The 11,822-nt window shown below is 48.6% G+C and overlaps 1 protein-coding gene across 1 annotated transcript in view; it reads left to right on the top strand.

The window, feature by feature from the left end:
• The window catches only part of LOC132460138 (neural cell adhesion molecule L1-like), a 25,157-nt gene extending 14,433 nt beyond the window's left edge, over positions 1-10,724 (top strand). Inside the window, 9 exon segments of the mRNA XM_060055191.1 lie at positions 2,113-2,215; positions 3,413-3,588; positions 6,462-6,556; positions 6,558-6,585; positions 6,808-7,054; positions 7,311-7,448; positions 8,242-8,425; positions 9,014-9,144; positions 10,592-10,724. Of these exon segments, the coding sequence (XP_059911174.1) occupies positions 2,113-2,215; positions 3,413-3,588; positions 6,462-6,556; positions 6,558-6,585; positions 6,808-7,054; positions 7,311-7,448; positions 8,242-8,425; positions 9,014-9,144; positions 10,592-10,604 (1,115 nt within the window). The 3' untranslated portion in view covers positions 10,605-10,724.
• The last annotated feature ends 1,098 nt before the right edge of the window (positions 10,725-11,822 follow it).

Genomic DNA, 11,822 nt, shown 5'->3' on the forward strand with positions numbered 1-11,822 from the left:
ACATTCACACACCAAGACTGTAAATATACTTTCAAATAGCCCCCCAATCACCATAGGAGCCCACTGGCCCTGAGCATGTGAAGGTCATAGGTCAGAAGGGCCTCCGTTCCCCAGGGAGAGGAGAAGGAGGAGAGGATGAGATCGGATTCCTCTGATCATTTATTGGATGACACTCTGATTTGCATGAGTACGGCAGTGGGGTGTGTGTGTGTGTGTGAGAGTGTGTGTGGGTGTGAGAGTGTGTGTGGGTGTGAATGCATGTGTGTGAGTGTATGTGTGTGTGAGTGTGTGTGTGTGTGTGTGTGTGTGTGTGTGTGTGTGTGTGTGTGTGTGTGTGTGTGTGTGTGTGTGTGTGTGTGTGTGTGTGTGTGTGTGCGTGTGCGTGTGCGTGTGTGTGTGTGTGTGAGTTTGGTCGGGCAGGGGTGGTTACAGAACAACATCAATAGGAAATGGTTTAACAGAATGGAAAGAGAAGAGCAATGAGCAGGAGGGAGAAAGTGCTTAGGAAGATAAAGTGTGTGTGTGTGGGGGGGGTATCGACCCTGGATCCCGGTGAGTCTTCATCAGTAAAGAGCAGCGCATTCATCCAGACATCTTAGTCTTCATAATGTCAATCTGATTTTAGTTTCCTGGACTGAAATGAAAAGTGCCAGGTCACTCTCTAAGGCTAATTGAATATTGTGTTGTGCTTGAGCTATGTGTGTGTCCTTGTGCGACTGCACAACAAACGTATATCAAAGAAACTCCTTTGTCTCCTCCCTGCTTTCCTTTGTGTTGTTGACAACACAACACAGATAAAGTGGAGAACAGTAAGTAACTTCCTTCGTATTGATTACCGCTGTGTGTGTGTGTATGTGTTTGTCTGTGTGTGTGTGTGTGTCTGTCTGTGTGTATGTATGTCCGTCTGTATGTGTGTGTGTGTGTGTGTGTGTGTGTGCGTGTGTGTGTGTGTGTGTGTGTGTGTGTGTGTGTGTGTGTGTGTGTTTTTCCGTCTGTCTATGTGTATGTGTCTGTCTGTCTGTCTGTCTGTCTGTGCGTGTGTGTGTGTGTGTCTCCCTGTGTCGGTCTCTCTCTCTTGTTAGCTACTGTGTCTTGATAACATTCCTTCCTCATCAATGGTTATGTCTCATTCTAGGTGCAGAGTAGCACATTAGACTGTTTCATATCATTCCCTGGTTAATGAATCCTGTGTTTAACTTCCCAAAGAGAAAAAGTAAAAGCCCACCCAAAGAAGGTTTTCCCTCAGTGTCTCAGCTTCAGACATTTAGGGCATTTAGCAGACACTTTTATCTAAAGCGACTTACAACGGGCAGTGTGTGAAACACGTTCACACACTGACGGCGGAGTCAACCACGCAGGGCGACAGCCAGCTCGCCAGGAGCAGTCAGAGTGCGGCGTCTTTCTCAGGGTCACCTCGACACTCAGCTAGGAGGACCCGGGGATGGAACTGGCAACCTTCTAGTGACCAGCCAACCGCCGACGTCCTTTGGATGCTGAAGCTGCTCAGGATGAATTGCATGTGTTGTTTGTCTGTAGAGGCTAAGTGCTATAAGGTGCATTCACGCGCCCTCCTCTCCACATCCAGCCCTGATTCACAGCACACTGCCTCAGAGATTCTGGACTCTGAGAGCAGCATTCGATAATGGACCCATTAGAAGCCTTTTAATGCGGCTTTGGTAAGAGACATAAAAACGCTTTAGTGAACTGATACATGTTTCATGCTTGACTCAACTCAGAATCCTGGAGGTAGAAGATTCTCGAAGACGCCAATAAAATGACATCCCTGACATGCCTTCGGGTTTCATTAGAGCAGGAAAAGATAGAGAGGATGAATGACGTGTTCACGGTGTAGTTTAGGGCACCCAACCCTTCATTGTCACTGTGATGTCTCATCTCACTCTCTCAAGCTGTGTAACCTGTCATGTAATAACCAGTGTGTGTGTGTGTGTGTGTGTGTGTGTGTGTGTGTGTGTGTGTGTGTGTGTGTGTGTGTGTGTGTGTGTGTGTGTGTGTGTGTGTGTGTGTGTGTGTGTGTGGTGTGTGTGTGTGTGTGTGTGTGTGTGTGTGTGTGTGTGTGTGTGTGTGTGTGTGTGTGTGTGTGTGCGCGCTCAGTGTCCCAGCCCCCGGTCCTCACAGAGTTCCCCAGGTCCTTAACCGCCTTCCATCCAGACGATATCTTCCTCCCGTGCAGGGCCACCGGCATCCCCGCGCCCACGTACGTACGCCTTCACCTGCAGACAGCGACCTCGACCTCCGTCGTCACCGCCGCCCTGCACCCTCAGGGAGGGCCGGCACCCACTGGGAGTCGACTCTTAATAACACCGGAAGAATCATGATAATGATATCCATAAATTAAAACAGAAACCCCCAGGTCCACGTGTCAGGGGCTGACCTGTACCTGTGAGCTCCTCCCCCTGGGAAGCAGCCACTCCCACTGGGCAGCAGCTCCTCCCCTGGGGCAGAAGCTCCTCCCCCGGGGCAGAAGCTCCTCCCCCGGGGCAGAAGCTCCTCCCCCTGGGCAGTAGCCCCTCCCCCTGGGGATAGTGTCTGTATGTGGACTTGAGGGTTTGAGCACACAGTTTCAGAAATAATTAAATTACCTTGTTGCGACAACAGATATGCTGCTGATCAGATTTTCCGTTTCCAAGGGGCTAGGGCGTATCGTTGGCGTGGCGATAAATGTCCAGCTAATGAAATGTGTGGTAGTGACCAGACGAGGCCGGTTTATAGGGCAGCTCTTCCTGCCAGGAACTCATTATCTCTCTCCTTCAACCCCCACACCTTATGGAAATGGAACGGTCATTTGTCGTAGTGCTAGGACGTTGATTGAATACTTCTCATTGAGCTCTTCTTCATAGTTTTATTAATTAATATTTAGTCAGTTCCTCACTGATACTGTAACATTAGATCAGATTGGACTGTAATTCCCAGAGCAGCAGCAGGCTGTGTTATGGCGCCCCCCCACCCTGCTGGTTAAGCAGAGTATTGCAGGTGTAACTGTGCAGGTGAGGAAATAAAGTGCGTTGAATGAAATGGCGATGCTGTGCCAACCAACACAGCCCTCACCCTTCCCCCTGTCAGTCTGAGACCGTCCACCCTGGACCAGCTCAGTGCTTTGTTGTCTTTCCTTTTTCCTTTCCCATTTCAGTTTCTTGGGATAAGTCCTCAGTCTCTTCCTAAAGTGTTCAACCTTTTAAGACTCATTATGATAAAGAGGTTTTATAAATAGACACAATGATACATAACTATTGGTCTCTTCTCTCCCTCTCTCCCACTCTCTCTCTCTCTCTCTCTCTCTCTCTCTCTCTCTCTCTCTCTCTCTCTCTCTCTCTCTCTCTCTCTCTCTCTCTCTCTCTCTCTCTCTCTCTCTCTCTCTCTCTCTCTCCTCTCTCTCTCTCTCTCTCTCTCTCAGGTTCCGCTGGGTGAAGGACGGCCATCAGTTTGGTGAGGAGCTGGTGGGCAATGGGACTCTTTCGGGGGGAGGGGGGAAGCCGGAGGACATCGATGACTATGAGGGCCACTACCGCTGCTACGCCTCCAACATGCTGGGGACCGCCATGAGCAACACCGTGGAGCTCATCGTAGAGCGTGAGTCACATGAGAGCGTGCATCACATGACCGCTCTGTGAGCTGATGACCTCGCTCCAGAGCTGGGTGACATCATGAAGAGTCACAGACAGCCTCTCTTTATCCTCTCTCATTGCTTCGTTTGCCGGTCACAGACACAACGTTTTGGACGTTGTCACTCTTTGAAACACACACGCGCACACACAGAAACCACCGAAAAACGAGCACACACACAACCCCCCCCCCCCCCCACAAACCACACACACACACACACACACTGAGTTCCACTCAATGACTCGGTGAGGTTGGCTGAGGACAGCGCTGCTGCTGCTCATCTCTGTTTCCATGGTTACCACTGCCTGGAGACAGAGTATAAAGGTGTTTTTCTCGAGGTGGTTCTCGTGGTCTGTGTTTGCTCAGCTATGGACTGCACTCCCTCTGGTCTGCTGCTCCCTCCTCCCCTAGAGTCAGAGCGGACCACACTCGGTGGTTCAGTGCCTCTGTGGCTCTAGAGCGGTCAATGAAACTAGGAAATGCATTACCTGCAGCAAATGTGGTGAGTGCTGTAGTGCGAGGTGAGTTTGACAATATGTTTTAGTAAAGCAACATGGTTTAAGACGGAAAGGAATGTTGAACGGCTTAAATTAAGTGAAGGGATTTGAACTTAGTCTAAATGGAGTAAACGATTTCAACATGCACAACATTTAAAACATGAGAGTTAAACATACCTAAAGTATTAGAGTTTGAATACATTTTAAATAAAAAATAGAAAAGCTGAGCTGTTCTGAAAAAAAAACAACAGCACAGCTGTTTAATCAATACAAAAAAAAAAAAAAAAAGTTTGAAATGGTTGAATCAAGTGTGTGTGTGTGTGTGTGTGTGTGTGTGTGTGTGTGTGTGTGTGTGTGTGTGTGTGTGTGTGTGTGTGTGTGTGTGTGTGTGTGTGTGTGTGTGTGTGTGTGTGTGTGTGTGTGTGTGTGTGTGTGTGTGTGTGTGTGTGTGGTAGTAACTTGGAAAGGTGTTCTAGTGACGTTATTCAAGATAAGCACACAAAATGACGAGGCTCATACCGTTGTACTCCGTGGAGTCACAGCTTTCAAATGACGTATCGTTTGGTAGATAGCATGACTTGAAAAACATTGTTTTTAAGCATTGTTGTTAGCGTTTAGCCTCATGTAGGAATAGGGTTGCCAACCGTCCCGTAAAATACGGAATCGTCCCTTATTTGGCAATTAAATGTTGCGTCCCGTATTGAAGCAATACGGGACGCAATTTGTTCCGTATTTCCATAAATGTCCAATACACATGTCTGTCACACACACAAATTCTAAATCTAACAATAATGATCAAAACAAAACACAGGGAATACTACGGTCAGCAAAATTGTCGCGGCGGGATCTACGCAAGACCGGCTCCGGTCATCTGTGTGTCTGCGCATGCGTGTGGTGGTCACGGTTGCCTAGCGACAGACACCACACACCGGCGCTGCTCACAAAACCTGCGCCTTTTAAAAATGTCCGCTACACCCGATACTCCACCACGTCCTCAAAAGCGTAAACGCTTGCAGAAGTACGGACGTGAGTGGGAAGACGCACATCCTTGGCTGGACAGCGTCAGTGGAGATGTTTACAAGGCAAGTTGTAAAATATGTCGGCGAGTGTTTTCAGTGGCGCACGGTGGGCTGTCATCAGACAGCATGCAACAGGACAGCATGCAACCTTCTTCTCTGCAATAATATCCTCTCTCTCTTTGAGGAAGTTGTAAAGAAGCTGGAGAGTGATGAAACCACCTGTGTTGAGTTATATTCCATCATGGAAAACTTCAAGCAAAAGCTCACACAGAGACGAGATTAACAGTTCTATGGCTACTTAACTAAATTGAAGCTGCAGCGTCTCCGTCCACTTGATGCTGACATGGCAAGGGCAGATTTTACTGCATTCCTCAACACAGCACTCTCATATGTTGAGAAATGGTTCAACTTTTCTGAAGACTACTGGTTGTTCTCACTGCAACCTCTCTCTCTGCACCATGGCACCATGACCTTTACTGACATTGAGAGGGTGACCACCAAGCTCAACCTCATCCATAAAGTCAACATGGATGAACTTTATGATGAATGCTCCACAGCAAAAACCCATTCTGAAGAGGCTCAAAGAAGATGCTGAATATGAATGGAAGTCCAAAGGTGTGGCTGCCAGGTGGGTGGCTCTCTTTCGAGTAGCTGACCTGCCAAACATGCTGTCTATCACCAGACATATCCTGAGCATCCCAGCATCCACTGGATGTGTGGAAAGGATCTTCTCCAGAATGGCCAACAAATGGAGTGGGCCATTCCGTTTATTTAGTTTATATTTTAAAGTTCATTGCTGCACACGCCACACAAAGAGATTTCATTCAAGATTTAATTGACTGCACTTTATAAGAGAATGTTATGTGGTAATAAAGCATTTCAAGATTTAAGTATGACTAATTCCTTTCTTGATCAACCCTTTACTAAAAACACCAGCACAAAATAAAACATACCACTGCTGCGGGCGCCCCGCCCCCCAGGAGTCGGGCCCGTGGTGGGCGTCCCTTATTTTAATTTCTGAAAGTTGGCAACCCTATGTAGGAAGCCGTTAGCCTTTAGCTAACGATCCATAACCAAACAAAAAGTTTGAAGTTTACAAACTCTGTTGCTTTGACCCAGAATATTCAACTAAAAGTGTATTTAACACCACAGAAACAGAATGTGATTAGAGAAGCTAGTTTCACCAGGTTAGTGATCCAGACTAAACTACAGAGAGTCATGAGGATTAAACTACAGAGAGTCATGAGGACTATGCTACAGAGTCATGAGGACCCTACTTGGGTTCTACCCCTCTAACCTTCCTGTCTCTCTGTTCGTTCTGCAGCCCGCCCAGTGCTGCCCAAACAGGAGAAGGTGAGCAAGAGGGTGAGAGAGAGAGAGAGCCTGGTGCTGGAGTGCAACCCTCCGAAGAGCTCCACCCCCCCCGCTCATCCACTGGATGGACAGGAGTAAGTGTGTGTTGTCTGCGTGTGCGTGTGTGTGTGTGTGTGTGTGTGTTTGTGTGTGTGTGTGTGTGTGTGTCTTTAGTTGCCTTCCTGGGAATCAGTCCGTACAGTCGGCCATTTCATATTGTGTGTTAGCTCCCTAGAGCTCTCTTTAAACTGTTCTGATACACCCCTCTCTCTCTCTCTCTCTCTCTCTCTCTCTCTCTCTCTCTCTCTCTCTCTCAGAGATGGTGCACATCCAGGAGAGTGGGCGGGTGGTGGTGGGTCTGGATGGGAACATGTACTACGCCAACGTCGTCCTGGAAGACAGCCGGGAGGACTTTATCTGCAACGCCTACTACAGCGACGCCCGGACCATCCTGCCCCAGGAGAAGATCTCCCTCAGGGTCACGCCAGTGAGCGCACACACACACATGCACGCAGGCACACACACACACACACACACACACACACACACACACACACACACACACACACACACACACACCACACACACACACAAATCCCACGCACGCACACACACACACACACAAGCACGCACGCACGCACACACACACGCACACAGACAAACACACACACACGAACACTGTGTGCACAGGTCTAGCTATATATACATATATATACATACATATATATATATGTATATACTGTATACCAATGTGATCTTCTGTGCTATTGATAACCATTGTTAAGGAGAATGTGCCTCGGCAATGCGTATTGTGTCAGTGATCTCCCCGTCCTCCTCCAGGTAACGACGGGGTGACCCAGAGGAAGCCCCGCCTGTTCAATAAGTCCCCCCACCACCACACGGCCGTGCTGGCCCTGCGGGGCCACAGCCTGGTCCTGGAGTGCATCCCCTCCGGCTGGTAGGGCCCTGCTTGTTTGTCGGACGGATTGAGATGCATTAGGCTGTGAGAGACACTTGCCTTAGAAAATCTCTGAAGGCGTTCCTGATAATCCTCCTGATGGGGGTGACGTCATGGCCTCTAATGTTCTGCTGTGGTTCTGTGGTCCATAGGGCCTCTCTGAGCGGGGGGGCCTTGTGGTCCATAGGGCCTCTCTGAGCGGGGGGCCTTGTGGTCCATAGGGCCTCTCTGAGCGGGGGGCCTTGTGGTCCATAGGGCCTCTCTGAGCGGGGGGCCTTGTGGTCCATAGGGCCTCTCTGAGCGGGGGGCCGGACTGTGGTTCGGTGGTCCATAGGGCCATGGTCCATAATGTGGTCCTGGCCTGCTCACTTCACTCCCTCGTGTCGTCTCACACTGCACTATTTTCAGTCTGCTGTAGCTCCAATCCCTGGGAAAGATAGGCTTGTTTCCATAGTGATAAATGGACTGTAAATGGACTAAGTGGAATACATCCCAAAGAATCTTTGTTAATTAGCTTCATGATAATCCATCGTCTGATAGCGGGCTCTCTCCTCTCTCCAGCCTGTTAGCGACTCATTTCCTCCGCTATCGCTCTCCTTCCCTTCCTCATTCATCTTCCTCAGCTCTCCTCCTCCTGGTCGGACCATCATCTTCTGTTTGGTCCTCTTCTTTGGTTTGGGCTCTTGGGAGTCAATCGGACCTGTGTGTTTGTAATTCTGAACTCTCTCTCTCTCTCTCTCTCTCTCTCTCTCTCTCTCTCTCTCTCTCTCCTCTCTCTCTCTCTCTCTCCCAGGCCAACGCCCAGTGTGTCGTGGCGTAAGAAGGACAGCCGTCTGGAGACCACCAGCGCACGGGAGGATAAGTTTGGTCGCTGGCTGCGGTTCGACTCCCTGGTCCAGGAGGATGACGGCGAGTACGAGTGTCAGGCCAACAACACGCACGGCGGCACGGCGCACGGCTTCACAGTCACCGTGGAGGTGAGGCGTGCATCACACGCACGCACGCACACACATCAACATAAACACACAAATCAACACACAAACACACGCGCACATACACTCACACACTCATACACATCATCACACACGCGCACAGCACGCACGCACGCACGCATGCATATACATACACACACACCACACGCACGCACGCAAGAACATACACACATCAACAAACATAAACACACATCAACACACATTAACACACACCACACACACATGCACACACACACACACACACACTCACATACACACACATCAACATATCAACAAATCAACACACATCAACAAACACACAAGCACGTGTGCACGTGCACACACAGACACGCACACACACAATAATAAACTATATAATAATAAACAAAAAAATAACTTCACATCGCTAAGCAAACATTAAACCAAATCCTGGAAGATCCGCTTTTGATCTTTGCGTGTGTGCGTGTGTGTGTGTGTGTGTGTGTGTGTGTGTGTGTGTGTGTGTGTGTGTGTGTGTGTGTGTGTGTGTGTGTGTGTGTGTGTGTGTGTGTGTGTGTGTGTGTGTGTGTGTGTGTGTGTGTGTGTGTGTGTCTAGCCGAGCCCTACTGGGTGGAGACCCCTGAGAGCCTGCTCTACACCCGGGGGAGAACCTGCGTCTGCACTGCCAGGTGGACGGCATCCCACCCCCACCATCACCTGGAGCATGAACGGAGTCCCCATCACAGGTAGAGAGAGAGAGAGAGAGAGAGAGAGAGAGAGAGAGAGAGAGAGAGAGAGAGAGAGAGAGAGAGAAAGAGAGAGAGAGAGTCCCCATCACAGGTAGAGAGAGAGAGAGTCCCCCATCACAGGTAGAGAGAGAGAGAGAGAGAGAGAGAGAGAGAGAGAGAGAGAGAGAGAGAGAGAGAGAGAGAGAGAGAGAGAGAGAGAGAGAGAGAGAGAAAGAGAGAGAGAGAGTCCCCATCACAGGTAGAGAGAGAGAGGAGAGAGAGAGAGAGAGAGAGAGAGAGAGAGAGAGGAGAGAGAGAGAGAGAAAGTAGAGGAGCAGTGAAAGACCAAAGAACAGGAGCAGTAACCATTAGGGGTTGGAATCTCTTGGCACCTCACGATTCGATTCGATTCCGATTATGAGGTCAACGATTCGATTCTGAAGCGATTGTCGATGCATCTCGATGCAACAATTTTTTTTATGTACATTTCCATTCGTGATTTTCAAAAATATATATATACATCTGGTTTGCTACACAGAGTTTGCTAATCACTTCCTACTTTTGTGATGATCATTAAAGACATCAACAGATGAATTAACTTATCAAATATTTCATAAGAGAGAAAGCTTTTGTCACAAATATGACTTTCTATGAACAATGCATTAATCAATGCAGCTTGCATTACAACACAATATGGAAGCATGCAAAAAATAGGTTTCAGTTTATTTTCTTTCTAATCTTTCTTTTCTATGTCATTAAAGGAAAAGCTGCTCTTGAATTAGAATGAGTTCTTGTGTCTGGCTGTGAGTTTGCACGCATGCTATGCGTAGGCTGAATCGCAATCGTGTCAAGACAAATCAGATTGGCCAATACACACTGAAGATAAATTCAATGATTTAAAAATTACAAAATTATCCCTCTCTGGCGAACAGAATGTTGCAGCAGGCAAAAAACACACTTCTTTTTTAATTCACATTATTAATTTATCTGCATAGAGACAGGATCGTTCTAGCGAGAATCGCGATGCATCGAAGAATCGATTATTTTTCCCACCCCTAGTAACCATGTGGGACAGCTGCTCTGTGCGCTGTCCTGGTCAAACATTCCTATTGGTTGCCAGGTTATTTTAACGTTTGTCCAACTCTGACAAACATTGGCCTGTTAACCCCCATGACCTTAGAAGTAGGATTCAAACTGCCCACCTCCTCTCCTCCTCTCCTCTCCTCTCCTCCTCTCCTCTCCTTCACTCCTCCATTTCTCCTTCCCTCTCTGCATCTTCGGCTAGCTCTCTCTTGCTATCTTTCTATTCTGTCTAACCTCATCACACACACGCGCACACGCACACGCGCACGCGCACACACACACACACACACACACACACACACACACACACACACACACACACACACACACACACACACACACACACACACACACGCGTAGTAACAGCCCCGTCCCCATCCAGACGTGGACCCTGATCCGCGCCGGAACGTGTCGCAGGGCGTGCTCATCCTGAGGGACGCGGTGCTGGACGACACCGCCGTGTTCCAGTGCGAGGCCAGCAACAAGCACGGCAGCATCCTGCACAACACCTTCATCTACGTCGTCGGTGAGGGGGACACACACGCACAAACACACACATGAATACACACACATTAGAGACGCTTCAATGGCTTGTGAATAAAAGACAACATTTCTAACCCTCTTTCCCCTCCCTCCCTCCCTCCCTCCCTCCCTCCCTCCCTGCCTCCCTCCCTCCCTCCCTCCCTGCCTCCCTCCCCCCCTCCCTCCCTCCCTCCCCTCTCAGAGCTGCCCCCCAGATCCTGTCCTCCGATGCGGTGGTCTACACCACAACTGAAGGAAAGGACATCAACATGCAATGTGAAACATTTGGATCTCCACTGCCACACATCACATGGTGAGACACACACACACACACACACACACACACACACACACACACACACACACACACACACACACACCACACAAACACACACACACACACACACACACACACACACACACACACACACACACACACACACACACACACACACACACACAAACACACACACACACACACACACACACACACACACACACACACACACACACACACACACACACACACACACACACACACACACACACACACACACACACACACACACAAATAAAACTACTGAGTCGGCAACCCTCCATCCCGTTATACTACATGAAGCTGCCTCAGGCAGCGCCGTTTCATTTCATATTGAACAGTGCCATCTAGTGGTCGTATCAGCAACTAGAGTGATGTTGCAGAACGGAACCGTCTCATAAAATAACCAGGACATATAGATGAAGGCTTTTTGAAACACCTCCAAACATTTATTTCTGAATGCAACTTTGATTTTATAATTCATACTAAAACAGAAATGCTCCAGCACTAAACACTCATCACTCATTCTTTATTAGTATACTCCAATCACAGAAAAGCTCAACGATATTTTCCCAGGGTAAAGAATGATCTTTAACCAGGGACATCTGAGGTATTGATGAGGATGTTGCTTCCCTCTCCATTTGCTTCTGTTCATTATTGATCTGTTACCTTCCTCACTTATGAGGAGGATCAATCGACCGGGAGCCGGATGACTCTTAGTGCCCGGTACATGGTATTAACGTAGCGGCGGGATCAATACAGTAATGGAATCACC

Source organism: Gadus macrocephalus, chromosome 1 (assembly GCF_031168955.1).
Source record: "Gadus macrocephalus chromosome 1, ASM3116895v1".
Taxonomy (NCBI): domain Eukaryota; kingdom Metazoa; phylum Chordata; class Actinopteri; order Gadiformes; family Gadidae; genus Gadus; species Gadus macrocephalus.